General features: G+C 64.1%; 1 protein-coding gene across 11 annotated transcripts in view; it reads right to left on the bottom strand.

Moving 5' to 3' along the window:
* The window catches only part of CFAP74 (cilia and flagella associated protein 74), a 52554-nt gene extending 27018 nt beyond the window's left edge, over window positions 1-25536 (bottom strand). For 9 of the 11 annotated variants that reach the window (XR_016211322.1, XR_016211323.1, XR_016211324.1 and 6 more), the window contains exons 1-16: window positions 25461-25536; window positions 23053-23131; window positions 22442-22573; window positions 19154-19252; window positions 18038-18142; window positions 13475-13648; window positions 12716-12826; window positions 12076-12178; window positions 10949-11106; window positions 9823-10027; window positions 8138-8290; window positions 7021-7194; window positions 6348-6466; window positions 1352-1418; window positions 1034-1123; window positions 494-658 (exon numbers count right to left, since the gene is read on the bottom strand). Coding sequence is in view for 7 of the 11 variants with exons in the window: in XM_089301565.1 (XP_089157691.1) it covers window positions 494-658; window positions 1034-1123; window positions 1352-1418; window positions 6348-6466; window positions 7021-7194; window positions 8138-8290; window positions 9823-10027; window positions 10949-11106; window positions 12076-12178; window positions 12716-12826; window positions 13475-13648; window positions 18038-18142; window positions 19154-19252; window positions 22442-22573; window positions 23053-23131; window positions 25461-25521 (1995 nt within the window). In the remaining 4 variants the exon portion in view is untranslated. Of the gene's footprint in view, window positions 1-493; window positions 659-1033; window positions 1124-1351; window positions 1419-6347; window positions 6467-7020; window positions 7195-8137; window positions 8291-9822; window positions 10028-10948; window positions 11107-12075; window positions 12179-12715; window positions 12827-13474; window positions 13649-18037; window positions 18143-19153; window positions 19253-22441; window positions 22574-23052; window positions 23132-25460 lie in introns of those variants that run through there. The other 2 variants (XM_089301564.1, XM_089301571.1) reach the window with 2 other exon arrangements.
* Window positions 25537-26129: the final 593 nt, after the last annotated feature.

Here is a 26129-nt window from a genome sequence, read left to right as displayed (position 1 = left end):
GCACACACACACTCAGGGCACACGCTCAGGCACACACGAGCACACACGCAGGGCACACGCTTAGCACACACACGCTCAGGAACACACGAGCACTCATGAGGGGCACACCCTCAGGGCACACATGTAGGGCACACGCTCAGGGCACACACGAGCACACACGAGCACACATGCAGGGCACACGCTCAGCACACACGCTCAGGAACACACGAGCACACACGCAGGGCACACGCTTAGCACACACACACTCAGGCACACGCTCAGGCACACATGAGCACACACGCAGGGCACACATGTAGGGCACACGCTCAGGGCACACGTTCAGGGCACATGTAGGGCACACCCTCAGGGCACACATGCAGGGCACACGCTCAGCACACACACACGCAGGGCACCCGCTCAGGCACACACGAGCACACACGCGGGGCACACGCGCAGCCGGGGCGCTTGCTAACAGCCACTTGCCTCCGCGCGCACGTGTGCGGCCCCAACTCACTGTTCTGCGCCCAGACTGCGAATCCTCCGGCTCGTCGTACTCGGAGGCCGGAAGTAACTGGAACCTGGCGCCCAGGCCCCCGACGTTGGTCAGCGTGAGCGTCCTGGTCCCAGTCTCACCCACCAAGTAGCTGCCAAAGTCGATGAGCTCCTTGTCCAGGGACACCTGCGGAGGGCTCGAGGGTCAGCTGGGGAGGGCGGGCCTCGGGACCTGCACCCACGGCCTGGCCCCGCCCCCGGCACAAGGTGCTGGGGCGGCAGAGGACTCCGTCTGTGGCCACACCGGTCACACTCCCGGTCTGGGGTGATGAGAACGTGGGGCCGGGGGCTGCCAGGGCGAGGAGCCTGGCCGGCAGGACGCCCGCTCCCGGGCGGTTCCACCGCATAGCTGCTTCCTGGGCGGCCCTCTGGCCATGGGGTCGGAGGCAGGCTGCCCTCTGCGGCTGCCCCAGGCGGTTTCTCCTACAGCCCTGGGGCCCCTCTGACGGGAAGGCTCGGGGCCCGGCTGCGGGGGGAGGGCAGAGCGGCCGAGGGGACTCACGGAGCATTTCTTGGTGGAACATTTCAGTGGGACAGAAAATCCGCCCGTCTGAGCCAGAAACGAGACATTTCCTTCCAGATCCTTATTTATCTAAAAAGAGAAGAGAAGAGAAACACCCCCCACCCCCAGCCGCCATAGCCTCTGCTCGCCAGGGCGGGGCCCGGGGGGGGGGGGGGCTGTGCAGGCAGGGCCTGCTGGAACATTCTAGACCCTGGTGGGTCCTGAGTGTGGCAGGATGAGGAGCTGCACTCATCTCCAGTGAGCCAGGGGCTGCCTACACCTGCCGACAGCCCCCCCCGACAGGAAGCCGAGACTCACCATGGGCTTGAAGGTGACGTACACCTCACAGGACATCCCAGCCGACATGGGGCCCGGGGGGTCGAAGCTGCAGGTAAGGGGGGAGGTGGCGCTCACCACCCTGCACGGTGGCCTGCCAGGCCCGTGGGGCTCCCTCCCTCCGTCTGTCCTGGGCACACGCCCCTGCCCGTGGCCACCCCGAGGTGCCCTCTGCTTCTGCTGAGCTCCCGGCTGCCCCCGGGGCCAGGACAGAGATGCCCGAGTGACACCAGGATGGCTGCCGAGAAAGAGCGAGTGACGGAGGGAACAGACGCGGCAGGTCTGCGGGGGCAGCTCTGGGGGTGTCGGCGTGAGGTGGGGCAGCAGAGGCCCGGGCACACGCCAGGCTCGGGGTCAGGAGGTGGGGCCCCGGGCAGGAGCACAGGAGGGAGGGGAACTGAGAGCCACAGGGCCCGAGTCCTGCTTGGGAGAGACCCAGAAAAGCAGCCCGACTGCACACGGGGACCGGAGGGGCCGACGGCATCTCCCCAGGGAATTCCCAACTCGGAGCCCGTGTCTGCAAGGTGGACATGGCCTCTCGGGCGTGGTTCAGACAGGCACAGCGAACAGATGACGTTGGAAGCTGCCCCCAGCCAGCAACGTCCCAGGGCACCAGCGGGAGCGAGAAGTCGGGGACGCACGCCGCCCACAAAGGCCAGACGCTGGGACGGCCGGGCGGAGGCCCCGCTGTCCGGACTCAGGTGTTCAGAAATGAGACATACGGCAGCCGAGCTGAGACTCGGAGCCCTCAGGGGCCGATGCCCGCGGCTAAAGTGGCCCCGGAGAGCACGCCAGGGGACACAGAGGAAGGTCACGGTCGGTGTCGGGTGGAGGGCAGAGCAGAGGGCTCAGCTGGAGGGGCGGAGGGGCTGGGGGCACAGCCCGAGAACGGGGGCGGAGGCTGAGAAACCAAGACTGTACAAGATCCGTCTCCAGATCGACAGCACAGAGTTATGAAAACCAGCCCACACCGCACACTCAGCAGTGTAGACACCGAGGGCCACACACACACACAGCAGTGTAGACACCGAGGGCCACACACACACACACACAGCAGTGTAGACACCGAGGGCCACACCACACACACACAGCAGTGTAGACACCGAGGGCCACACCACACACACAGCAGTGTAGACACCGAGGGCCACACACACACAGCAGTGTAGACACTGAGGGCCACACACACACACACACACAGCAGTGTAGACACCGAGGGCCACACACACACACACACAGCAGTGTAGACACCGAGGGCCACACCGCACACACAGCAGTGTAGACACCGAGGGCCACACCGCACACACAGCAGTGTAGACACCGAGGGCCACACACACACACACAGCAGTGTAGACACCGAGGGCCACACACACACACACACAGCAGTGTAGACACCGAGCGCCACACACACACACACACACAGCAGTGTAGACACCGAGCGCCACACACACAGCAGTGTAGACACTGAGGGCCATACACACACACAGCAGTGTAGAAACCGAGGGCCACACACACACACAGCAGTGTAGACACCAAGGGCCACACACACACACACAGCAGTGTAGACACCGAGGGCCACACACACACAGCAGTGTAGACACCGAGGGCCACACTGCACACACAGCAGTGTAGACACCGAGGGCCACACTGCACACACAGCAGTGTAGACACCGAGGGCCACACCGCACACACAGCAGTGTAGACACCGAGGGCCACACACACACACACAGCAGTGTAGACACCGAGGACCACACACACACACAGCAGTGTAGACACCGAGGGCCACACACACACACAGCAGTGTAGACACCGAGGGCCACACACACACACAGCAGTTAGACACTGAGGGCCACACACACACACAGCAGTGTAGACACCGAAGGTCACACCACACACACACAGCAGTGTAGACACTGAGGGCCACACACATACAGCAGTGTAGACACCGAGGGCCACACCGCACACACAGCAGTGTAGACACCGAGGGCCACACCACACACACAGCAGTGTAGACACCAAGGGCCACACACACACACACAGCAGTGTAGACACCGAGGGCCACACACACACAGCAGTGTAGACACTGAGGGCCACACTGCACACACAGCAGTGTAGACACCGAGGGCCACACTGCACACACAGCAGTGTAGACACCGAGGGCCACACCGCACACACAGCAGTGTAGACACCGAGGGCCACACACACACACACAGCAGTGTAGACACTGAGGACCACACACACACACAGCAGTGTAGACACCGAGGGCCACACACACACACAGCAGTGTAGACACCGAGGGCCACACACACACACAGCAGTTAGACACTGAGGGCCACACACACACACAGCAGTGTAGACACCGAAGGTCACACCACACACACACAGCAGTGTAGACACTGAGGGCCACACACATACAGCAGTGTAGACACCGAGGGCCACACCGCACACACAGCAGTGTAGACACCGAGGGCCACACACACACACAGCAGTGTAGACACCGAGGGCCACACACACACAGCAGTGTAGACACCGAGGGCCACACTGCACACACAGCAGTGTAGACACTGAGGGCCACACACACACACAGCAGTGTAGACACCGAAGGTCACACCACACACACACAGCAGTGTAGACACTGAGGGCCACACACATACAGCAGTGTAGACACCGAGGGCCACACCGCACACACAGCAGTGTAGACACTGAGGACCACACACACACAGCAGTGTAGACACCGAGCGCCACACACACGCACACACACAGCAGTGTAGACACCGAGCGCCACACACACGCACATAGCAGCTGACATTCAAGGGAAACTCACATTATCTTTAAAATTTTTAAAACATCCTACTGATTTGGGAGGCAAAGAGACAGAGACTGGGGGAGACGGAGGGAGCCCTCCCATAGGCCGCTTCATGCCGCAAACGTCTGCAGTCGTGGAGGGCGGGGAGCTCCATCGAGGCCTCCCACGTGATAGGCAGGGACGCAGCTACCGGGTACCCCCGTGCCTCCCAGGGAGTGCCTCGGCAGCAGGCTGGAATCAAGAGTCAGAGCGGAGACTTGAACCCAGACACCGATATAGAACGTGGCCACAAACCCACCCGTATTACCTCTTAATTACAATTTCCATGGCCTTTTAGAAGCCTCTTCACCCATCTTCCAGAAACTACACAGATAACTAGAGCAAGCGGGCCACGGGCGGCCACACCTGCAGCATGGCCAGCACAGGGAGTGGGCCACGGGTGGCCACAACTCCAACACGGCCAGGACAGCGAGTGGGCCACGGGCGGCCACAACTCCAACACGGCCAGCACAGGGAGTGGGCCATGGGCAGCCACACCTGCAGGACGGCCAGGACAGGGAGTGGGCTACGGGTGGCCACAACTCCAACACGGCCAGGACAGCGAGTGGGCCACGGGCGGCCACGCCTCCAACACGGCCAGGACAGGGAGTGGGCCATGGGCGGCCACAACTCCAACACGGCCAGGACAGGGAGTGGGCCATGGGCAGCCACGCCTCCAACACGGCCAGGACAGGGAGTGGGCCATGGGCGGCCACGCCTCCAACACGGCCAGGACAGGGAGTGGGCCATGGGCGGCCACGCCTCCAACATGGCCAGGACAGGGAGTGGGCCACGGGCAGCCATGCCTCCAACACGGCCAGCACAGGGAGTGGGCCATGGGCGGCCACAACTCCAACACGGCCAGGACAGGGAGTGGGCCATGGGCGGCCACAACTCCAACACGGCCAGGACAGCGAGTGGGCCACGGGCGGCCATGCCTCCAACATGGCCAGGACAGGGAGTGAGCCATGGGCGGCCACAACTCCAACACGGCCAGGACAGGGAGTGGGCCACAGGTGGCCACGCTTGCAGCACGGCCAGGACAGGGAGTGGGCCACGGGCGGCCACGCCTGCAGCAGCACCAGAAGATGGCACCAGACCTTGACTGGGCCTTTGCCAGCATGGCGCGCTCCCTGCCTCTGCAGGAGCTGGAAGTCCGGAGACCCAGGGGTCAGCAGGGGCCTGGGATCCTCCAGCTGACCTCAGCCCCAGGAAGAGTGCCCATGAGTCAGCTCAGCCATGGGGGGCCCAGCCCCACGGGAGTGGCCTTGGGGGAGGGGCGGGGCCTCACTGGTGCTGGGCGGTGAGGGACAGTGAGGACTCTGCTCTTGCTGTTCCCCGCGATCCCTGCTTCAGAGATGGCCGGTCACACACGGACACAGGCACCTGCCCTGAGTCTTCCACCGCCCTGGGCCTCCACACTGCCCCCGGAGCCCGGCAGGCCACGAAGGAAGAGCAGGCCCCAGGGGGCGTCTGCCTTGGGCTCTCCAGGCACCAGCTGGGCTGGGCGGGGAGCGCCTAGAGGCCGGGCAGGCCTTCTTTCTGCTGTCTCCAGGCAAGGCCAGTGTGCGAGTCTGCGCGCCAGGCGGGGATCGGAGAGAAGAGACGCAGAAGCCGCCTGGTCTGGCTCTGAGCTGGGACTTGCTGCTTGCTCGCCTGGGCCGCAGGGCTCCAGGACTCCCGCCAGCGGCCCTGGACCAGGAGGCCCGCCCTCGGCTTCCCTGGTCTGAGGCCTCCCGGGGTCTCGGCCTGCAGATGGCCTGCCCGGGTTTCTCAGCTGCCGGTCTCCTACCGAGTCCCCTTCCCATCTCTGTGCCCACAGCCTGCCTCTCTGTCTCCCTAGACAGCCCTGTCCTGAGAAATTGAGGGAAAGAGCAGAACAGGAAAGAAGAACGTGTGACAGGGAGCCAGCGAGGAGACGACAAACCTCGCAACCAGCCAAGACCCAGCGCCTCGCGGGGCCGCGAACAAGGCTCAAACAGCAGCCAGGCAACACCTGTGTGCCAGCACCCGGCCCCCAGGCAGAGGGGCCGCCGCCTCACACAGCCACAGGAGCCGCCCTCCAAAGCAGACCAGAAAGCGGGGCCGCCGCTGTGCAGGCAGCCCTGTGAGCGGCAGGCAGCCCCGGGCCCTCACTCGACGTGGATGAAGTCCCTCAGCTGCTCCTCCACGCCCAGCAGCCGGCAGTAGTTGATGGTGTAGGTGGCGTTGACCAGCGTGATCTTCTTCTTGTACACTTTGCCGACATCGAAGTCCTAGAGAAGTGGGGGTCATGATGAGCGGCTTCGGGTGGGGCCGGGCCCGTGGGAGCCGCAGCTCTGGGCACCAGGGGCCGAGAGGTGCTGGGCTGGCCACTTCCAGAGCTGAGAGGGGCCCCCAGAGGCAGGATGCGCCGGTGCTGTCTGGGGGCTGACCAAGGGCTCGGGAAATGGGGCCAGGGACCAAGGGCAGGGTGAGGTTCCAGGAGCTGCCAGATGGTCCCCCTGGCTGGGTCCGGCGGTTGTGGCAAGCGGGACCTGGACCTGGGCCTCAGGTCCTGGGGGCTGGACTGCTGAGGGGCCACCTCACGGGCGGGTGGGCTCTGCTCATCGGCAGGGGCCTGGCCACATCCCCGTCCCAGGACGCCCAGCGCTGAGGGCTGCAGCCCTCTAACCGGGAGGCGCTCCTTGGGGCTACGTCTGCCCTTCGTCTGTCCCCCACAGCTGGCACAAAGCCAGAGGCGGGGCCGCGGGGGAGGGCTCACCAGCCAGAGGCGGGGCCGCGGGGGAGGGCTCACCAGCCAGAGGCGGGGCCGCGGGGGAGGGCTCACCTGGAAGTGGATGAGCTCGGGCTTGCTGTTGAAGGGGCGGCCCGTGAACTCGCGCCCTGACACCACCTGCCTGTGCACCAGCTCCTCCCGCAGCCGCTGCAGCGTGCGCGCCAGGATGTCCTTCTCCATCTTGGTCCCGCCCGGGGGCTTCCGTTCCACCTCCTCCTTGGGCACCTCGGGGTCACAGAGACAGGGGCCCAGGCTCGTCACAGGCGAGCGCAGCGGCGGTGAAGTGACACCAAAGCTCAGAGCCTGGGTGGGAAGGGCGGGGGGGGGGGAGTGCCCGGGCAGGGGGCCCTCTGCTGGACGGCGCCTGGACACCGCGTCCTGTATCAGAGTTCCGGGTTTGAGTCCCGGCTCGGCCTGTGATCCAGCTTCCTGCCGGTGAGCTCCCTGGGAGGCAGCAGGTGATGGCGGGGTGCTGGGTTCCTGCCACCGCGTGGGAGACCCAGACTGGGCTTTGGAGGCTTTTGGGGAGTGAATCAGCGGTGGGAGCTCTCCCTGTGTCTGGTTTTCAAACGAATAAAACTGTAGAGAAGGTACTCTGGCACGATTTGAGAACAGGACGCGAGAGTCCTGAGGCGCTCTGCGGCAGTCTCCAGCGGAGGAGCAGCCCAGATAAAGCCGCACGGCCAGCACGGGCGCACGGCCAGCGACGCCAGCCACGGCGAAGCCACCGCGTGCTTTCCCGGAGCAAGGCGCTCGGGCGGCACTGGTGCCGGGCCTGGACGGCGGGCGGCGTCCTCGCTGGCTCTCGGCGCGTGGGCAGCCTGCTGGGCTGGCACGGGCGGCCCCTCGTGCCCAGCGCCTCCCCGCCGGGACCAGAGCTGGGCAGCCTGTCTCGTTCGCGGCCCTGGTCAGTCCCAGCAAACACCCAGGCGGGCAGGGACGCCCTCCTCTCTCCCTGAGGGCTTGTCTCTTGGGCAGTGCCCCTGGCTCTGAGCTCATCTACCTCTCCCTGGCCCTGAGCAGAGACGCAGAGCCACTCCCCGGGGCCCTCTGTCCTCCTGGCCGCACACCAGAGGGCGCCCTGAGGCCCTGTGTCCAAGGGAGAGCTGCCTGGGGAGGGGCCGGCAGCGGGCGAGGGTGGGTGAGGACCCCCGGGCGCCGCCGCTACCTGGTACGGCTTGGAGTCCTCCTTCCACAGCCCCGGGATCTCAGGCTCTGCCAGCGTCTCCTCCTCCGGGTTGGTGGTGCCAGGCTCCCCCTGCACGGACTCGCTGGAGGTGGCCTTCACCAAGGCAGGCTCGGGAGCCGCGGCAGCGCTCTCCTGCAGAGGCGACACGGGGGTGGGGGGTGGGGGGGCAGAGGTTGGAGGGCGGAGGGCAGGGGCGGGGGGGCAGAGCGGAGGGCGGGGGACGGAGGGCAGGGGCGGGGGGGCAGAGCGGAGGGCGGGGGACGGAGGGCAGAGGGCGGAGGCCCTGCTCGCAGCTGTGGCCATCTGGGGAGTGAACCAGTGGATGGAAGATTCTCTCTCTCTCTCAAGTCCACAGGGCTCTAGCCCAGTGGCCCCCTCTTTCTCGCGTTTTTAATTCTTCACATGGAAATCAGTTTTACAACATTTTCTACTTAAAATATGTTTTATAACACTCAAAAAGAGCCCATAAGTGTTCTCGCTTCCGGGAAGTAACCAACGGACACGCACAGCGCCCCCCTCGGTCCTCAGCCCCCCACGCAGCCTCTCATTCTCACTGCCACGAAACAGCGGCTGTGGGGCGTGGGCCTGCTCTGCTCTGGCTCTGTGCCAGCCTTGCAGAAGGGGGCCGTGGGGGAGAAGCTGGGCCGTGGGGGAGAAGTGGGGGCTGTGGGGGAGAAGCGGGGCTGTGGGGGAGAAGTGGGGCTGTGGGGAGAAGCTGGGCTGTGGGGAGAAGCGGGGCTGTGGGAGAAGCGGGGCTGTGGGGAGAAGTGGGGCTGTGGTGCTGTGGGAGAAGCTGGGCTGTGGGGAGAAGTGGGGCTGTGGTGCTGTGGGAGAAGCTGGGCTGTGGGGAGAAGCGGGGCTGTGGTGCTGTGGGAGAAGCTGGGCTGTGGGGAGAAGCTGGGCTGTGGGGGAGAAGCGGGGCTGTGGGGGAGAAGCGGGGCTGTGGGGAGAAGCGGGGCTGTGGGGGAGAAGCGGGGCTGTGGGAGAAGCGGGGCTGTGGGGAGAAGCTGGGCTGTGGGGAGAAGCGGGGCTGTGGTGCTGTGGGAGAAGCGGGGCTGTGGGACACCATGGGGTGCATCATGGGCCATGGACAAGGAGTGAGGCCTCAACAGAACCAGCGGGAGCGGTGGGGGCAGCGGTGCAGGGGGTGGGGGATCCAGGGAGAGTGGGGGGTGCAAAGGCCCTGTGCGACGGGGGCGGTGGTGGGGGCGGTGCTGCAGCCAGGGACTTGTCCTGCAGGCCGGGGGCACCCGAGGGCAGGGCTGGCCCCACCCGGACTCAGGAAGGGGCCCGCATTCCTGTCCCAGCTCTCAGGGAAAGGGGGGCTAGCAACAGGCTGGCACAGGGCAAGCGGCACCGAGGGGGCCGCTGGTGAGAGAGAGAGAGAGAGAGAGAGAGAGAGAGAGAGAGGAGGGCTGCGTGAGTGGCTGAGTGCTGGGCTGAGTGGGGGGCTGTGGCTGAGCGAGGGCCGTGAGGGACAGGGAGGCTGCCGGCCGGCCGGGGAGCTGTGCCCACCTCAGCGTCCCCGAGCTGCGTCGGGGCCAGTGTGCTGTGCCGAACGTGGCCTCGGTGGGTGTGCCGGGGACGCTCCCCTGGGTGAGGCCGCGGCACACCGAGCCCTGGGGACCCTCCCGCCCGCGTGCCCTGGGACAGGCCCTGCTCACCAGCGCGCCGCAGGTGCTCTGGGCCACGGGCTTCCCTTCGGCGAGGTCGGAGACGTAGCGCCAGGTCCTGTCCCGCAGGGTCCGCCGCTTGCCGGTGTGGACGGCCTGCTGCGGGTTCTTCCTCCGGTTTTCCTCCCCGGCCTCCTCTTTCAAAATCCGGCTGACGATCTCGCGCGTGCGCAGCTTCTGCTCCTCCTCAAAGGCCCTGTGGGGGGCGCTTGTCAGGGGCAGAGCCGGGCCTCCCTGGCGGCTGCTGGGGTCCAGGGTGGCTCGGGTGCAGCCCAGCAGGGCTCTGGGGTGGGAGCAGAGGACGGAACCGGCTACCGCAGGGAGGAGCCAGCCTGTGCCGCCACCCGCGCTTCCCGGCTGGGGGTGGAGGTGCCCCGGTGAGGCAGGGGCATCGGGCATCGCGGCCGTCACTCATTCCTCCAGCCGCTCCTCACTGGGCCCCTCCCAGGCGCCACGTCAGGGGACAGGTGAGGTCGGTGAGGCTGCCCCAGGAGCCCCGACAAGGTGGATGGGCAGACAGGTGTGACGGTGGGAGACACTGAGTGGCGCCAGAGGGCAGGAGGCCACACCTGGGCAGGTCCTGAGCAGTGACAGAAAAGGACAGGCCCCCAGGATGAGGGCACTGGGAGGAGGTTCACATGGAAGTTTCCAGAACATCGTGTGCCAAGTGGGGAAGGGGCCGGAGCGAGGTGGGAGAGGCGGCCTTGTGGGACGCCCTGCTCTCGGGTATGGATCTCGGGAAGTCCACCCTCCCGGGGGACGAGAAAGCAAAGGAGAGGCTGGGGTTATGGGCGAGTCCACGGCGGCCCCCAAAGAGGCAGAGGCAGCCGGAGGGACCCACTAGACACGGGACTGATGAAGCCCATGTCCGGGGCACCAGGCTCCCAAGGAGGCCCGGGAAGGCTGGGCCTGAGCGCCCCGGGATCCAGCTGCAGCCCGGGGCTCCTCCTGAGAAACCAGCCCGGAACGGCCGGCTCCTGGGGGGTCCCGGGGGCTGGAAGGAAGAGAGGGACAGAGGGGAGGGGCAGGCAGGGCTGTGGAGGGCACGGGAGTGCGTGTCGGGGTCTGGCGGGGGCCAAGGTGGAGCAGGCGCGGAGCCTGGGCTCGCGGGCCTCACCGCCGCTGGGCCTCCAGCTGGTGGCGACGGCGCTGGTGGGCAAGGTGCTTGAAGGCGTCGCCGCCCTGCGCCCGGACGGCCTCCTCCTCGGCCTGCGCCTTGCGCGCCGCCTCCTCCGCCCTGGCCTGGCCCCAGGCGTGGAACTTCCGCAGCGTCTCCTGAGAAGCGGGGGTCTCTGAGGCGGCGGCAGCAGCCCACATGCTGGCTGCACACACGTGCGCACACGTGCCCACACTCATGCGCACACGTGCCCACACTCATGCTCACATACATGCACACATACACTCACACTCACACATGTGCACAATGCTTTCTCATCCCCATATGCTCACATTCATGCTCTCACATGCACACACATGCCCACACACGTGCACACATGCTCAATGTGCACACACACATGCCCACGCTCATGCTCTCACACACATGTGCACATGCTCAAGCTCACACACACATTGCACACACATGCACACACCCATGTGCACACTCATGCTCACACACGTGCACATACTCAAACTCACACAGTGCACTCATGCTGACACCCATGTGCACATTCATGCTTTCACACACGTGCACACATGCTCACACACGTGCACATACTCAAACTCACACTGCACGCACATACACACATGTGCACTCATGCTCACACCCATGTGCACACACTCATGTTTACTCACACACATGTACACACTCATGCATGTTTTTTAAAAACAATTTATTTATTTGAAAGGCAGAGTTATACAGAGAGAGAGAGAGAGAGACAGAGTGAGTGAGTGAAAGAGAAAGATCTTCCATCCACTGGTTCACTCCCCAGATGGCCACAATGGCCGATCTGCAGCCAGGAGCCAGGAGCTTCTCCCGGGTCTCCCAGGTGGGTGCAGGGGCCCAAGCACTTGGGCTCCCTCTGCTGCCTGCCAGGCGCTCACGCAGGCTTGCACACACGCACACACAAGCACTGGTCTCCCCTTTGAGGGCATCTTCAACCGACGCTGACGCCTGCAGAGCCCACGCCCTCCACGCTACACAGCCCGACTCCTCCTCCACTCAAGACCCTCCCATCCCCACGGGGCTGTGCTGCAGGACGGGCTCCACTGCCCACGGCAGGCACTCGGAGGCGAGGCGCTGCCTACCCGGTTGGCGGCGATGCTGCTCTTCAGCGCCAGCACCGCGTCCATGCGCCGCTGCAGGTGCTCACGGCACTCCAGCTCCTGCTGCCTCTCCCGCTCCCGGACTCTGCAGGGAAGCCAGCTTTTAACCAGGGCAGCTGGTGGCACCGCCGAGGCCCTGTGCAGAGCCCCAGGGCCATTTCCGGCAAGGCAGCCTGGGAGAGGCCCCCGGCCGGGGTCCGACTGGGACCTGAGGCTGGAAAGCCAGTCCCCGGTTCTGGAGGTTCCCACGGCGCCAAGGCCTCTTCTGCAAACAGCGACACCGAGCTTGGGATCTGGCCAGGAAGTGAGGCAGCGCGGGAGGCGGGGAGCAGACGGACAGAGCTCCCCGTGACCGCTCACTCCCCAGGTGCCCCAAACAGCTGGAGATGGGCCCCGGCCAGGGCAGAGCTGGGAGCTGGTGCGGGTGCAGGAGCCCAATCACCAGCGCTGTCCCCACTGCCTCCCGGGCTCTGCAGAGGTGGGAAGCTGGAACCAGGAGTGGAGCTGGGACTTGAACCCAGGCACTCATGCCCCCGCCCCATGGCGGAATGACAGTGGCTCAGGGGCTCTGTAAGCACGCAGGCGGCTCTCGTGTGGGCAGGGCAGCGGTGCGGGCGCCCACCTTCCCAACGACGCCTTCAGGAAGCCCACGGCGGCCCGGTGGCTCCTCTGCGCGGCCTCCACCAGCTGCTGGTGCCGGAGCCCGCGCTCCTTCTGGGTGTGCAGGGATCGCCTGCGGCAAGAGCCAGACGTGTGCCACGGAGCTGTGCCAAGGGCTTGTGCTCTCAGGGCCCGGCCAGGGCTCCACTGAGGCCCGGGAGACATGGCCCCGGGGGGGCGCCAACGAGGGGCTAGTGAGGGGGCCGGTGCTGAGGAAGCTGCCAGAGGCTGACCCAGATGAGCAGGGGTCTGGGGGCGGAGATGGGAAGAGACCTAGGACCGAGAAGGAGCGGGGGCCAGGGACCCTGGAAGGGTCACAGCCGGGGCCTGCAGGCCACAGGCAGCAGCAGAGACCTGGCAATGGGCTGGAACTGGTGGGACGCAGGGGTCACAAGGACCCGGGTTCTGCACCTGGGCAGCCACCAGAGATGGGCAGCGGGCGTAGTGGCAGAGCGCAGGGCAGGCCGGGCAGGGGCCCAGGTCCAGAGGAAGAGGCCCCTTCAGGGTGGGGAGCCCTGGGTCCTGGCCAGCAGCAGAGCAGATGACAGTGCCACTGGGGATGTGTCAGACTCGGGGTGGACCACGGAGTGCAGCCTGGCTGGGGTCGAGGGTCTGCTGGCCTTAGTGCCTCCTGGGTGACTGTCACGGTGGCCAGTGCTCAGGGCGCTGACGCTGGACAGGCGTGGAAGCCGAGGCGGGGGCAGGGCCTGGAGCCACGCACCGGACCCTCAGCAGCTGGTCTTTCTCCGCCTTGCCCAAGGCCTCTTTCTCCCTGCGGAGCTGCTGGGCCCCACGCGCCTCACGGAACCGCTCCGCGGCCTTGGCCTGCTCCTGGTAGGGCTTCCAGGCGTCCTCGAACCGCCCCTCCTCCATCTCAATGTGCCACAGAGAATGCCTGGGAAACGAGCCACCTGTCACTCATGGGGGCAAAGGGGCTGGGGACCTGGGGCCCCGCCCTCTCCACGCATCTGTCAGGGGCCGGGCGTGGTGGCAGCCAAGCCTCGGGTGGTGGATGGTGGACGGCACTGAGGGGTCAACTCCCTCTACCAAGGGCACCTGGACACTGGGGTCTCCCACCCTGCCTAGTTTAGTAAGACCACCATCAACTTGAGTCCGGCAGGCCTTGGGCCCAGTTGTACTTCCTGTGTGCCCATGGGCACCCACCTGGCACGGGACTGGGTCAGCCAATTGTGGTCAGCCCTCTGCCCAGCCTGGGGAAGGCACTTGGGGAGAGTTGATGGTGGTGGGAGCATTGCCAGAGGCATCAGAGACTACCCGTCGGTCTTCAAACGCACTTAGGGGCACAGGGCCGGCCAGCCCTGCCCAGGGCGGTGCCTGTCTAGGCCGAAGGAGGTAACTGCCCCAGCCCCAGGTGACTCCGTGCTGGACTGATGGCCGTGCGGTGTCTGTGGTGGCCTCGGACGTGGGGATGAGCCCCGCCTTTGCAGTGAGGCACTGAGGCCAAGAGGGCCCCCGCCGAGGACGGGCACCCCGCAGCCACGCCCACCATGGCGGCTTTGCAGCCGAGGTCAGCTGAGAGCTTCCAGCTGGACAGACGCTGGGCAGGGACCAGTGCGCACCAGCCGCTCCCGGGGCCTGGCCCAGTGCTGCCTGGGCTCGGGCCAGAGCTGGCCACAGCGGCTGCAGGACCCCAGGACGATGCCTCAGACGCACACAGCACAGTGCTCGCTGCAGCCCCCGGGCTTAGCTGTGGTGTGGAAATGTCCCTCCAGCCCCATTTTTCAGCGTTTTTTAGAACAAAATCATGAACGTGGAGTTGAGTCAGTCTCTCCCTGCTCCACGACCCCCGCTGTGGTCCCTACACCCCGGCCCCCTAGAAAACCGTGTCTCACACTGTATAAAACTCACAAGTCTGTGTTTAACCAGAAGTTCATGGCTTCTCCCCTCTAACACGCTCATGCTGTTTCTAAGGGGGGCCGTTGTGGAGCAGTGGATCAAGTGGCCGTCTGTGCACTGACATCTCACATGGGGGCGCTGGTGAGTCCCAGCTGCTCCACTCCCTGCTGACGCACCTGCGAGCCTGGTTCCTGCTCCCCAGGTGGGTGACCTGGGTAGAGCTCCGGGCTCCTGGCTTTGGCCTGACCCAGCTCAGCTACTGGGGAAGTGAACCGGCAGACTGGAGGTTGAAGTCTGTGTCACTCTGACTTTCAATTTCTAATGCTGAGTTTCTTTTGGGTTTCTAAGCTGTGTGTGTGCCTGCCCGTGCCTGTGGCAGACACATGGCTAAGCTGGGCTGAACGTCTTCTGTAGGATTTTCACCCATTTCCCAGGTGAGTGGCCCAGTTTTTCCTTTCTTGTACTGTCTTCTTGGTGCCTTTTTTTTTTTTTTAAGTTTTTCTTTATTTATTTGAAAGGCAGAATTACAGAGAGAAGGAGAGACAAAGAGAAATATCTTCCATCCACTGGTTCACTCCCCAAATGGCTGCACCAGCTGGAGCTGGGCCAGCATGAAGCCAGGATCCAGGAGCTTCTTCCAGGCCTCCCATATGGGTGCAGGGGCCCAAGCACTTGGAACATGTTCTACTGTTTTCCTGGGCCATAAGCAGAGAGCTGGATCGGAAGAGGAGCAGCCGGGACAAGAACCAGTATCCATATGGGATGCTGGTACCACAGGTGAAGGCTTAGCCTGCTACTCCACAGTGCACAGTGCCGACCCCCTCTTGGTTTATTGTAACTTTTTTTAAATATTGATTTATTTATTTGAGAGGAAGAGTTACAGAGAAAGAGAGACAGAGAGAAAGATTTTCCATTCTTGGTTCACTCCCCAAAAGGCCACAATGGCCAGAGTGGGGCCAACCCGAAGTCAGGAGCCACGAGCTTCATCTGGGTCTCCCACACAGGTACAGGGGCCCGAACATCTGGGCCACTTCCACTGCTTTCCCGGGCCATTAGCAGGGAGCTGGATTGGAAGAGGAGCAGCCAGGACATGAACCAGTGTCCACATAGGATGCCGGCACCACTGGTGGAGACTCAGCCTACTATGCCACGGCGCTGACCCCTTTGAGTTCTTAGTTGTTTATTTGAAAGGCAAGTGGCAGAGGTGGAAACACAGAGATCTCTGTCTGCTGGTCCACTCCCCAGATGGCCGCAACGGCCAGGGCTGAGCCAGGCTGAACCCGGGATCCTGGGACTCCATCTGGGTTTCCTATGTGGGTCGCAGCGACCCCAGCACTTGGGCCATCACTTGGTGCTTCCCAGGTACATTTTAGCAGGGAGCTGGATGGGAGGCAGAGCGGCCGGGACACACCCCAGTACTCTGGTACGGGAGACATGCACCCCCAAGCTGCGGCTTAATTGCCGTGCCACGACGCCCGCCGTGCTCTGCCCAAGAACTCCGCTCCTCCCTGCGCTGACTCTGGGTGACTGGCTCCTTGGAAACCAGAGCCGAGTCCAGATCTGTGGCCGACATGCCAGCTCGCACGGCTGCCACCGCTTCCTGCCTCGGCCGACGGGCGGCACGTCCCTGGAGGGAACTATCTCGCCCACCCTGCGCAGGGCTCGTGAGGGTCACCCTCAGAGAGAACTCGCCTGGGCTAAGCAGCACTCAGCCCTGGGGGGCTTTCCTTTGGGTGCCTCTTAGAAGTGAAGGCAGGGCCGGCGCCGCGGCTCACTAGGCTAATCCTCCACCTAGCGGCGCTGGCACACCGGGTTCTAGTCCCAGTCGGGGTGCCGGATTCTGTCCCGGTTGCCCCTCTTCCAGGCCAGCTCTCTGCTGTGGCCCGGGAGTGCAGTGGAGGATGGCCCAAGTGCTTGGGCCCTGCACCCCATGGGAGACCAGGAGAAGCACCTGGCTCCTGCCTTCGGATCAGCGCGGTGCACTGGCCGCAGCACGCTGGGCGCGGCAGCCATTGCAGGGTGAACCAACGGCAAAGGAAGACCTTTCTCTCTGTCTCTCTCTCTCACTGTCCACTCTGCCTGTCAAAAAAAAAAAAAAAAAAAAAAAGAAGTGAAGGCAGGACACTGCCAGAGGCCCAAGGGGGCGTCTGCCGCGGGCTCTCCAGGCACCAGCTGGGCTGGGCAGGGAGCGCCTCGAGGCCGGGCAGGCCTTCTTTCTGCTGTCTCCAGGCAAGGCCAGTGTGCAAGTCTGTGCGCCCCAGGCAGGGATCGGAGAGAAGAGACGCAGAAGCCGCCTGGCCTGGTCTGGCTCTGAGCTGGGACTTGCTGCTTGCTCGCCTGGGCCGCAGGGCTCCAGGACTCCCGCCAGCGGCCCTGGACCAGGTGGCCCGCCCAGTACCCACATGGGAGACCAGGAAGAAGCTCCTGGCTCCTGGCTCCTGGCTCCTGGCTTTGGCCTGGCCCAGCCCTGGCCATTGCAGCCATTTGAACCAGCAAATGGAAGATCTTTCTCTCCATCTTTCCCTGTAACTCTGCCTGTCAAGTAAGTAAAATAGATCTTTTAAAAAAAGGGCAGAATTAGAAAGACAGAGAGAGAGAGGGAGAGGGAGAGGGAGAGGGAGAGGGAGAGACGGAGCGGGGAGAGGGGGAGAGGGGGAGAGGGGGAGGGAGAGACGGAGTGGGGAGGGGGATCTTCCATGCTCCAATTCACTCCCTAGATGGCTGCAATGGCTGGACTGGGCCAGACCAAAGCCAGGAGCCAGGAGCTCCATCCAGGTCTCCCACAGGAGCAATAGGGGCCCAGGCACTTGGGGCCTTGTCCACTGCTTCCCAGACAGATCAGCAGAGAGCTGGCTTGGCAGTGGGGCACCCAGGACTTGAACCAGTGCCCATGTGGGGTGCCAGGTCCCAGGCGGCGGGTGAACCCATTGCACCAGGATGCCAGTTCCTATTCATCTTGAAAGTCAAGTGCAGGGGCCGGCGCTGTGACAGTGGGTTAAAAGGCCCAGACGGCAGCACCAGCATCCCCTGTGGGCACCAGTTTGAGTCCCGGCTGCTCCACTTCTGATCCAGCTCTCTGCTATGGCCTGGGAAAGCAGTGGAAGATGGCCTGAGTCCTTGGGCCCCTGCACCTGCGTGGGAGACCAGGAAGAAGCCCCTGGCTCCTGGCTTCGGATCAGCTCCGCTCTGGCTGTTGCGGTCATTTGGGGAGTGAACCAGCTGAATGAAGACCTCCCTCTCTCTCTCTGGCTCCACCTCTCTCTGTAACTCTGTCTTTCAAATAAGTAATTCTTAAAAAATAAAAAGAAAAAGACAGTCAAGAGCCGAACAGCGGAGGTCACACTCCCCACCTCCAGACGGGAAGGGCCCTCGGCTGCCCTGGGCCCTCTGGGGGGGGGGGGGCCCGGTGCACGCTGCCCTCACTCACTCGTTCTCCTTCAGCACGGCCTTGGTTTTCGACTGCAGCTCTCGCTCTTCCTGCAGCTCCAAGCACAGGCGCCTGGACACGGCCTGGAGACGGCCCACGGCTGCCCTGCAGCGCGGCAGCGGGGACGGCCAGGTGCAGGTCAGCGCCACAGCAGCCTGGGGCCGCCGGCCCGCGGCTCCTCGTTTCGGGGGCAAAGGCAAAGATGGGGACTCCAGGAAGGTTCTTCCTGCGCCTCCTGCTGTGGGCAGGCAGCGGTGCGAGGCGGGCCTCGGTGCCCCACCCGGGGAGCTGGCCCTAGACGCCCGTGGTGCCTGCTCTTCGCCAGTCTCGTCCCCCTGAGGGAGCTGGGGGCCAGGGCCCTGGAGCCAGGCCCACCCAGTCCCGGGCACGGGAAGGCCCCAGCACACTCGCCCGGAGGCTCAGGGGCGCCCACGCCTGCCCCGAGGCCTCATTTGGGCCCTCGACCCCACAGAGCCGCAGCTCCCCCACGGCATCTTCCACCGTCCCTGCGGGGTCCTGCTCCAGGGTGTGACCGCTTCATGGGGAGGGGTCAGGCCCCCGTCTTGGGCACGACGGGGCAGGCAGGCGGGGCTCCGTCTGCGAGGACAGCCACTGTGGCGCTGGTGGGGACGGTGTGGCCTGGTCTTCTAGACTCTGGGCGCAGGCTCACGAGGCCCCCAGGGGAGCCACGTCCACCACCAGGCGCAGCCCCAAGGCTGCCACGGTGTGAGCACCAGCCCTGGCCAGCTCCTCCAGGGGCCAGGAGACCCCGCGCGGCTGGGCCCCTCCCAGGGGGCTGGGCTGCTTGTGGTGGAGCACTGAGCCCTGTCCTGCACGGCTCATGGGGGCTGCAGCGCGAGATAGGACCGTGAACCGGAGCTCGGGGCCCGCGGACGACGTACCCTGGGGGACGCTGAGGGTCTCGACGTCTCTGCCCACCCCCGCCACCCCCACGGCTGCTCCAGGAAAGGCTTCTGACCTTCCCTGACCCGCACCAGCCCAGGCCCCACTCCAGCGACCTTTGCCCCCGGCCTCGCTGGTGTGTTCAGCTTCCTCGCCCGCCCGCGCCCAGCAGGTGCCTGAGGGGCCTCCCCCACCGCGGCCTGCGGCACCTACGTGTTGTGGGCCTCTTCCTGCTCGGCGATCCTGGCGGCCACACTCTCCTGCTGCTGGCCAAGGAGCTCCAGCCGCTGGCGGCAGGCACGCAGCTCCCCTCTGAAACGCCGGGCAGGGGTCTGGACAGCGGCTCCCAACCCGAGCCTCAGAGACTCAGCGGACGGGGTGGGCGCCGTGGGCAGGGCCGCCTCCCTCTGCCTCCCGAGAGCCCGGCGGGGGGCTGTGTGGCCAGCACCCAACAGTGACCGCACGGCGCCCGAGGACGACGTGAGGCAGGAGCTGGCAGGTGCCTGCACCCATCAGGTTCGTGGGTGTCGGGGGCACCGTGGCAAGGCTGGCAGGGCCACGAGGCCGTGGCCACAGCTCCTGGCCAGTGTTCCAGAACCCAGACTGGGCAGGCAGGGGAGGCCAGCTCTGCCGTGGGCCTGGCTGCAGCCCTGGTCCAAGGGCTTCTCCTGTCACATGGCTCTGGTCTGCGCTAAAAACAACAGTGAAACCCACAGCCTGGCTGTGAAAGACACTGAGGGCACAGGCAAGTGCGGCGGGGCTGTGGGAGGTGGCGTGGACGGAGCAGCGTCCGCGGGGGAGGGACGCTGAGGCCACACAGGGGCTTTGCAAGTGCAGGCTATGACACATGCGTGCACACACACATATATGCATATGCATGCATGCACACGTGCACACAGCCCATGCACACAATCCATGCACACACATACACAGATGCACATACACTCACACACGCACATGCAGATGCACACGTGCACACATATGTGCACACACGCATATTCAAACACATACATGCCCACACATGTGCACAGGACACACACAGCATACATGTACACACATGAATATGCACACACACATGCACACATTCACACACTGCACACACGTGCACATACATTCACACCCATGCGTGAATATACACACATGCGCCCACACATAATGCATGCGCACACGCGTGCACACACATGCACATGCAGACACACATGCTCACACACGTGCACACACATGCATATTCACACACGCATACATGCCCACACATGTGCACAGGACACACAGCACACATGTACACACACAAATATGCAAACACATATGCACACATTCACACACTGCACACACGTGCACATACATTCACACTCATGCGTGAATATACACACATGTGCCCACACATAATGCATGCGCACACACATGCACATTTGTATGCACACACGCAATGCAGCACACACACGTGCACACGCACACACATGCATGTGCATGCACACAGAGGAAGCTCGGCGACAGGTTGCGTGTTGGGGCACTGGGTGGTAACAAGGGGGCGCTGTGCTGTTCTTCCCAACATCGGTGTGCGTTTGAAATTTCGCTCCCTAGAGATCTGGGGGCCTTGCTGTCAGTGCCGCCGAGCACGCGGCCGGGAGCCTGCAGACCCCTCCCCAGCGCGTGCTCAGAGCCACGGGAGTCTCGGGCCTGTGGGACCACAGCTCCCCAGGCCCAGCCAGGAACAGGTGCCGAGGCCCTGGCGCCACCTCCTGGGGGTTTGCTGGCTGCCCCCTGGAGCGGCTGTGGCTGAGCCGGGAGAGTGGAGGAGGAGAGGAGTGCGAGGAGGAAGAGGAGGAGGAAGAGGAGCAAGGGGAGGAAGAGGAGGAGGAGGAGGAGGAGCAGGGGGAGGAGCAGGAGGAGGAGCAGGAGGAGCAGGAGCAGGAGGAGGAGGAGGAGGAAGAGGAGGAGGAGGAGCAGGGGGAGGAGGAGGAAGAGGAGGAGGAAGAGGAGGAGGAGCAGGAGGAAGAGGAGGAGGAAGAGGAGGAGGAAGAGGAGGAGGAGGAAGAGGAGGAGGAAGAGGAGGAGGAAGAGGAGGAGGAGGAAGAGGAGGAGGAGCAGGAGGAAGAGGAGGAGGAAGAGGAGGAGGAGCAGGAGGAAGAGGAGGAGGAAGAGGAGGAGGAAGAGGAGGAGGAGGAAGAGGAGGAGGAAGAGGAGGAGGAAGAGGAGGAGGAGGAAGAGGAGGAGGAGCAGGAGGAAGAGGAGGAGGAAGAGGAGGAGGAGCAGGAGGAAGAGGAGGAGGAAGAGGAGGAGGAAGAGGAGGAGGAGGAAGAGGAGGAGGAGCAGGAGGAAGAGGAGGAGGAAGAGGAGGAGGAGCAGGAGGAAGAGGAGGAGGAAGAGGAGGAGGAAGAGGAGGAGGAGGAAGAGGAGGAGGAAGAGGAGGAGGAAGAGGAGGAGGAGGAAGAGGAGGAGGAGCAGGAGGAAGAGGAGGAGGAAGAGGAGGAGGAGCAGGAGGAAGAGGAGGAGGAAGAGGAGGAGGAAGAGGAGGAGGAGGAAGAGGAGGAGGAGCAGGAGGAAGAGGAGGAGGAAGAGGAGGAGGAAGAGGAGGAGGAGGAAGAGGAGGAGGAGCAGGAGGAGGAGGAGGAGGAGGAGCAGGAGGAGGAGGAGCAGGAGCAGGGGGAGGAGGAGGAGCAGGGGGAGGAGGAGGAGCAGGAGCAGGGGGAGGAGGAGGAGCAGGGGGAGCAGGAGGAGGAGGAGCAGGGGGAGGAGCAGGGGGAAGAGGAGGATGAGCAGGAGGAGGAGGAGCAGGGGGAGGAGGAAGAGGAGCAGGAGGGGGAGGAGCAGGAGCAGGGGGAGGAGGAGGAGCAGGAGGAGGAGGAAGAGGAGGAGGAGGAGCAGGGGGAGGAGGAGGAGCAGGAGCAGGGGGAGGAGCAGGGGGAAGAGGAGGAAGAGGAGGAGGAGCAGGAGCAGGGGGAGGAGGAGGAGCAGGGGAGCAGGAGGAGCAGGGGGAGGAGCAGGGGGAAGAGGAGGAAGAGGAGGAGGAAGAGGAGGAGGAGGAGGAGCAGGAGCAGGGGAGGAGGAGGAGCAGGGGAGCAGGAGGAGCAGGGGGAGGAGCAGGGGGAAGAGGAGGATGAGCAGGAGGAGGAGGAGCAGGGGGAGGAGGAAGAGGAGCAGGAGGGGGAGGAGCAGGAGGAGGAAGAGGAGGAGGAGGAGCAGGAGGAGGAAGAGGAGGAGGAGCAGGAGGAGCAGGAGGAGGAGGAAGAGGAGGAGGAGGAGGAGGAGCAGGAGGAGGAAGAGGAGGAGGAGCAGGAGGAGCAGGAGGAGGAGGAAGAGGAGGAGGAGGAGCAGGAGGAGGAAGAGGAGGAGGAGCAGGAGGAGCAGGAGGAGGAGGAGGAGCAGGAGCAGGGGGAAGAGGAGGAGGAGCAGGAGCAGGGGGAAGAGGAGGAGGAGCAGGGGGAGGAGGAGGAAGAGGGGGAGGCGGCAGCAGCAGCAGCAGCAGCAGCAGCAGCAGGAGCAGCCGGGGGCGGCGCTCACCTTGTCTTCTCAATGAAAAGCTCTTTGTCTTCCCGCATCCTGTCCAGGAGGTCCAAGCTCCTCCGCAGGTGACAGGCCTGCACCCTGTCCCTCGCCGCCCGCTGCCGCCTCCCCTGGTCAGCGTCCGGTGACCTGGACATAGGAAGGACGCCGGGGGCTGGGCTGTGGTCAGCAGGTTGAGCCTGGTTCAAGTCCTGGCTGCTCACTTCTGATCCAGCCCCCTGCTAAGGGCCGGGAAAGGCGGCAGACGGCCCAGTCCTCAGACCCTGCAGTGGACCCTGCAGTCACGGGGGAGACCCGGACGATGCTCCCGGCTCCTGGCTTCAGCCTGGCTCAGATGGCTGCCGTAGCCACCTGGGGACTGACCCGATGGATGGACGCGCTCTCTGTCCCTCTCTCTCTCTATCAGCTGCCATTCACACCACCCACTGACCATGCTTGGCAAGACAGTCCCCAGAGAGCTGCCCCCGCCAGCCCTGCCCCAGCGGCCCCGCCCTTGAACCCCACCCCCAGCGGCCCCGCCCTGCCAGCCCCGCCCCCACGCGCTCCTGCCTCCTGCCTGTGAGGCTGCGAGTCAGTGGGGAGGGCGGCAGCTGCCCCCGCTCAGTTACCCGTGGAGCCGCGGGGCAGCGTCCGGCTCAGCCTCCTGTGGAAGACACTCGCTGTCTGGATCCTGCAGCGCGGCTCCTTCTGCAAGTCAGGAGTCACGAGAAGAGAAAGCAGCTCAGCCCGGAGCTCGGGCTGAGTCGCAGCAGGTGCGCGCCGGGCGGCCGACAGTGGTTCCCCAAGCAGAGCCCAGGCAGCCCGACTCTTGGTGGCGGGAGGCATCGAATGGAAGCTTTTTTTTTTTTTTTTAATATTTATCTTACTGGCCGGCTGTGCAGCTCACTTGGCTAATCCTCCGCCTGCAGCGCCAGCACCCCAGGTTCTAGTCCCGGACGGGGTGCTGGTTCTGTCCCGGTTGCTCCTCTTCCAGGCCAGCTCTCTGCTGTGGCCCAGGAAGGCAGTGGAGGATGGCCCAAGTGCTTGGGCCCTGCACCCCATGGGAGACCAGGAGGAAGCACCTGGCTCCTGGCTTCGGATCAGCACAGCGCTGGCCATAGCGGCCATTTGGGGGGTGAACCAACGGAAGGAAGACCTTTCTGTCTCTCACTGTCTGTAACTTTCTTTCTCTCTCTCTCTCATTGTCTAACTCTGCCTGTCAAAAAAAATTATTTTACTTATTTGAAAGACAGAGTTACAGAGAGAGGTAGAGACAGAGAGAGAGACCTTCGTCCTATGCTTCACTCCCCAAATGACCGCAACGGCTGGAGCTGTGCAGATCCCAAGCAGGAGTCAGGAGCTTCCTCCGGGTCTCCCACGTGGGTGCAGGAGCCCAAGGACTTGGATCATCTTCTGCTGCTTCCCCAGGCACCTTAGCAGGGAGCTGGCTTGGAAGTGGAGCAGCTGGGACTTGAACCAGCACCCATATGGGATGCTGGCGCAGCAGGCCAGGGCTTTAACCTGCCGTGCCACAGTGCCAGTCCCTGGATTGAAGCTCTTCCTGGGGCGGCACTGGGGCCGGCAGGTGAAGCTGCCACCTGCAACACCGGCCTCCCAGGTGGGGCACCAGGACTGGCGTCCAGTCCAGCTCCCGGCTGACGCACTTGGGATGGCAGTAGAAGGCGGGCCCAGTGCTTGGGCCCCTGCCACCGGCGTGGTGGCCCTGGACGCAGTCCTGGCTCCTGGCGTGGCCTGGCCCAATCCTGACTGCTGTGGCTATTAGGGGAGTGAAGCAGTAGGTGGAAGATCTCTTTTTCTCTCTTTTTTAAAGATTTATTTGTTTGAAAGTCAGAGTTACACAGAGAGAGGAGAGGCAGAGAGAGAGAGAGAGAGAGAGAGAGGTCTTCCATCCAATGGTTCACTCCCCAGATGGCTGCAATGGCTGGAGCTGTGCTGACCCAAAGCCAGGAGCCAGGAGCTTCTTCCAGGTCTCCCACGTGGGTGCAGGGGCCCAAGGACTTGGGCCATCTTCCACTGCTCTCCCAGGCCACAGCAGGGAGCTGGACTGGAAGTGGAGCAGCTGGGACTTGAACCAGCGCCCATATGGGATGGCGGCACTGCAGGTGGCAGCTTTACCCGCTACACCACAGCGCCGGCCTCCCAGCTTTAATTTTTGTCACAGTAAAACCTGCCAGATGTAACTGACACAAACAAAAACTCCTTGGGCCTTCAACGATTTTTTAAAATGTAAAAGCGTTCTTAGGCAAACAGTGTCTATCTCAGCAAAAATGAATGAACAGGAATTTAAAGCACAAAAAATCCCGTTACAAAGGGGACTGAGACAGAGGATGGAGGGGTGCAGGGCACCGCCCCCGTCCACCCCAGGACTGACGGCAGCCAGGCAGGGCAGGGAGCTGAGCCCCACACAGCACCGCCCGCCTGAGCCCAGCATGCGCCAGCATCAAGGCACGTCTCAGCCGCACCGCCCATCGGCAGAGAACTAAGAACAACCTGAAAGCTTCCAGAGAGAAGATAAAAATAGATCGCATTCAAAGGACTGGGACGAAAACAGCCTCCGATTAACAGTGACGCTGAGCGCAGAGGGCCAGGGTCTGCGCTGGGGCCCTCCCAGCCTGCGCGGCCTGCGCCACTGGCCAGCCGCCCCTCCCCCACTAACCGGGGCCCCTCCCCTGTAACTAGGGGTCCCTCCCCCCAACCAGCCGTCCCCTCCCCTCTAACTAGGGGCCCCTCCCCCTAACCAGCGGCCCCTCCCCCCAACCAGCAGCCCCTCCCCCTAACCAGCGGCCCCTCCCTCTAACCAGCGGCCCCTCCCCCTAACCAGCGGCCCCTCCCCCTAACCTGCGGCCCCTCCCCACCTACTGATCATCTCCAGCTAAGGAGCAGCTGACTGGCAGCTGCCTCTTGGAGAAAACGGGAATTTGAAAGGTGCCTTCTCCCTGAAATAACGGGACTCAGGGCGGCCTCCGGGCCTCGTCCTCGTCTGGGGCTGGGCTGTGGCAGGGCCGGTGACCCTCACCTTCTGGAAGGGGGGAGTGGGCCACAGCCCCACTCTCAGGGGACAGGCCGGCAGCTTCCATCTCAGGAGACAGAAATCAGCTGCAGAAAACCAGAACCAAGTTATTACATCAACAACATTATAGAGTTTATAAAAGCCCTAACAGTTCAGACTCCGTAAGGTTGAGTTTATAGAAAGAAAGCGACAGGGAAGCCACACACTAGGAAAAGCCGACACAGGTGCTGTGTCCACAGCGCAGGGCTCCCACATGGCAACGACACACGTGAGACTCTCGCATTCACGTCGCAGGACGGAGGCTGACCAAGGAGAGAGCCCGGTGGCCCTGAGAGGCTCCCAGGGCCGGTGGGCCGCGGCACCCAGACTCCTTACAGCGCCGCCTGCTGGCCAGGGGTGGTGCTGCTGCAGGGCCTGCTCCGCGGGGAGTGGGACGGCCAGGCTGGCCCCGGAGACACAGAGGCCAGGGCAGCAAACACCCGGCACGGCCAGGCTCCGCGCAGCCTCCTCCATCAACAGCTCAGCATCCGTCGCCAGGAGAGCCGATGGGCGAGGGCTGCGTGCCCCGGAGAGAACACCCGGCAGCAGCCTCTGACCAGCGGCCTCAGAGGAAGCCAGAGCCGCGGGCCGCGTGACACAGGGAAGCAGAGGTGGGGAGGGGACGCCAGTGCTCCG

Source organism: Oryctolagus cuniculus, chromosome 7 (genome assembly GCF_051225735.1).
Source record: "Oryctolagus cuniculus isolate XC-2025 breed Fujian yellow rabbit chromosome 7, ASM5122573v1, whole genome shotgun sequence".
In the NCBI taxonomy this organism is placed as follows: domain Eukaryota; kingdom Metazoa; phylum Chordata; class Mammalia; order Lagomorpha; family Leporidae; genus Oryctolagus; species Oryctolagus cuniculus.
This window is presented reverse-complemented; position numbering and strand designations above follow the sequence as displayed.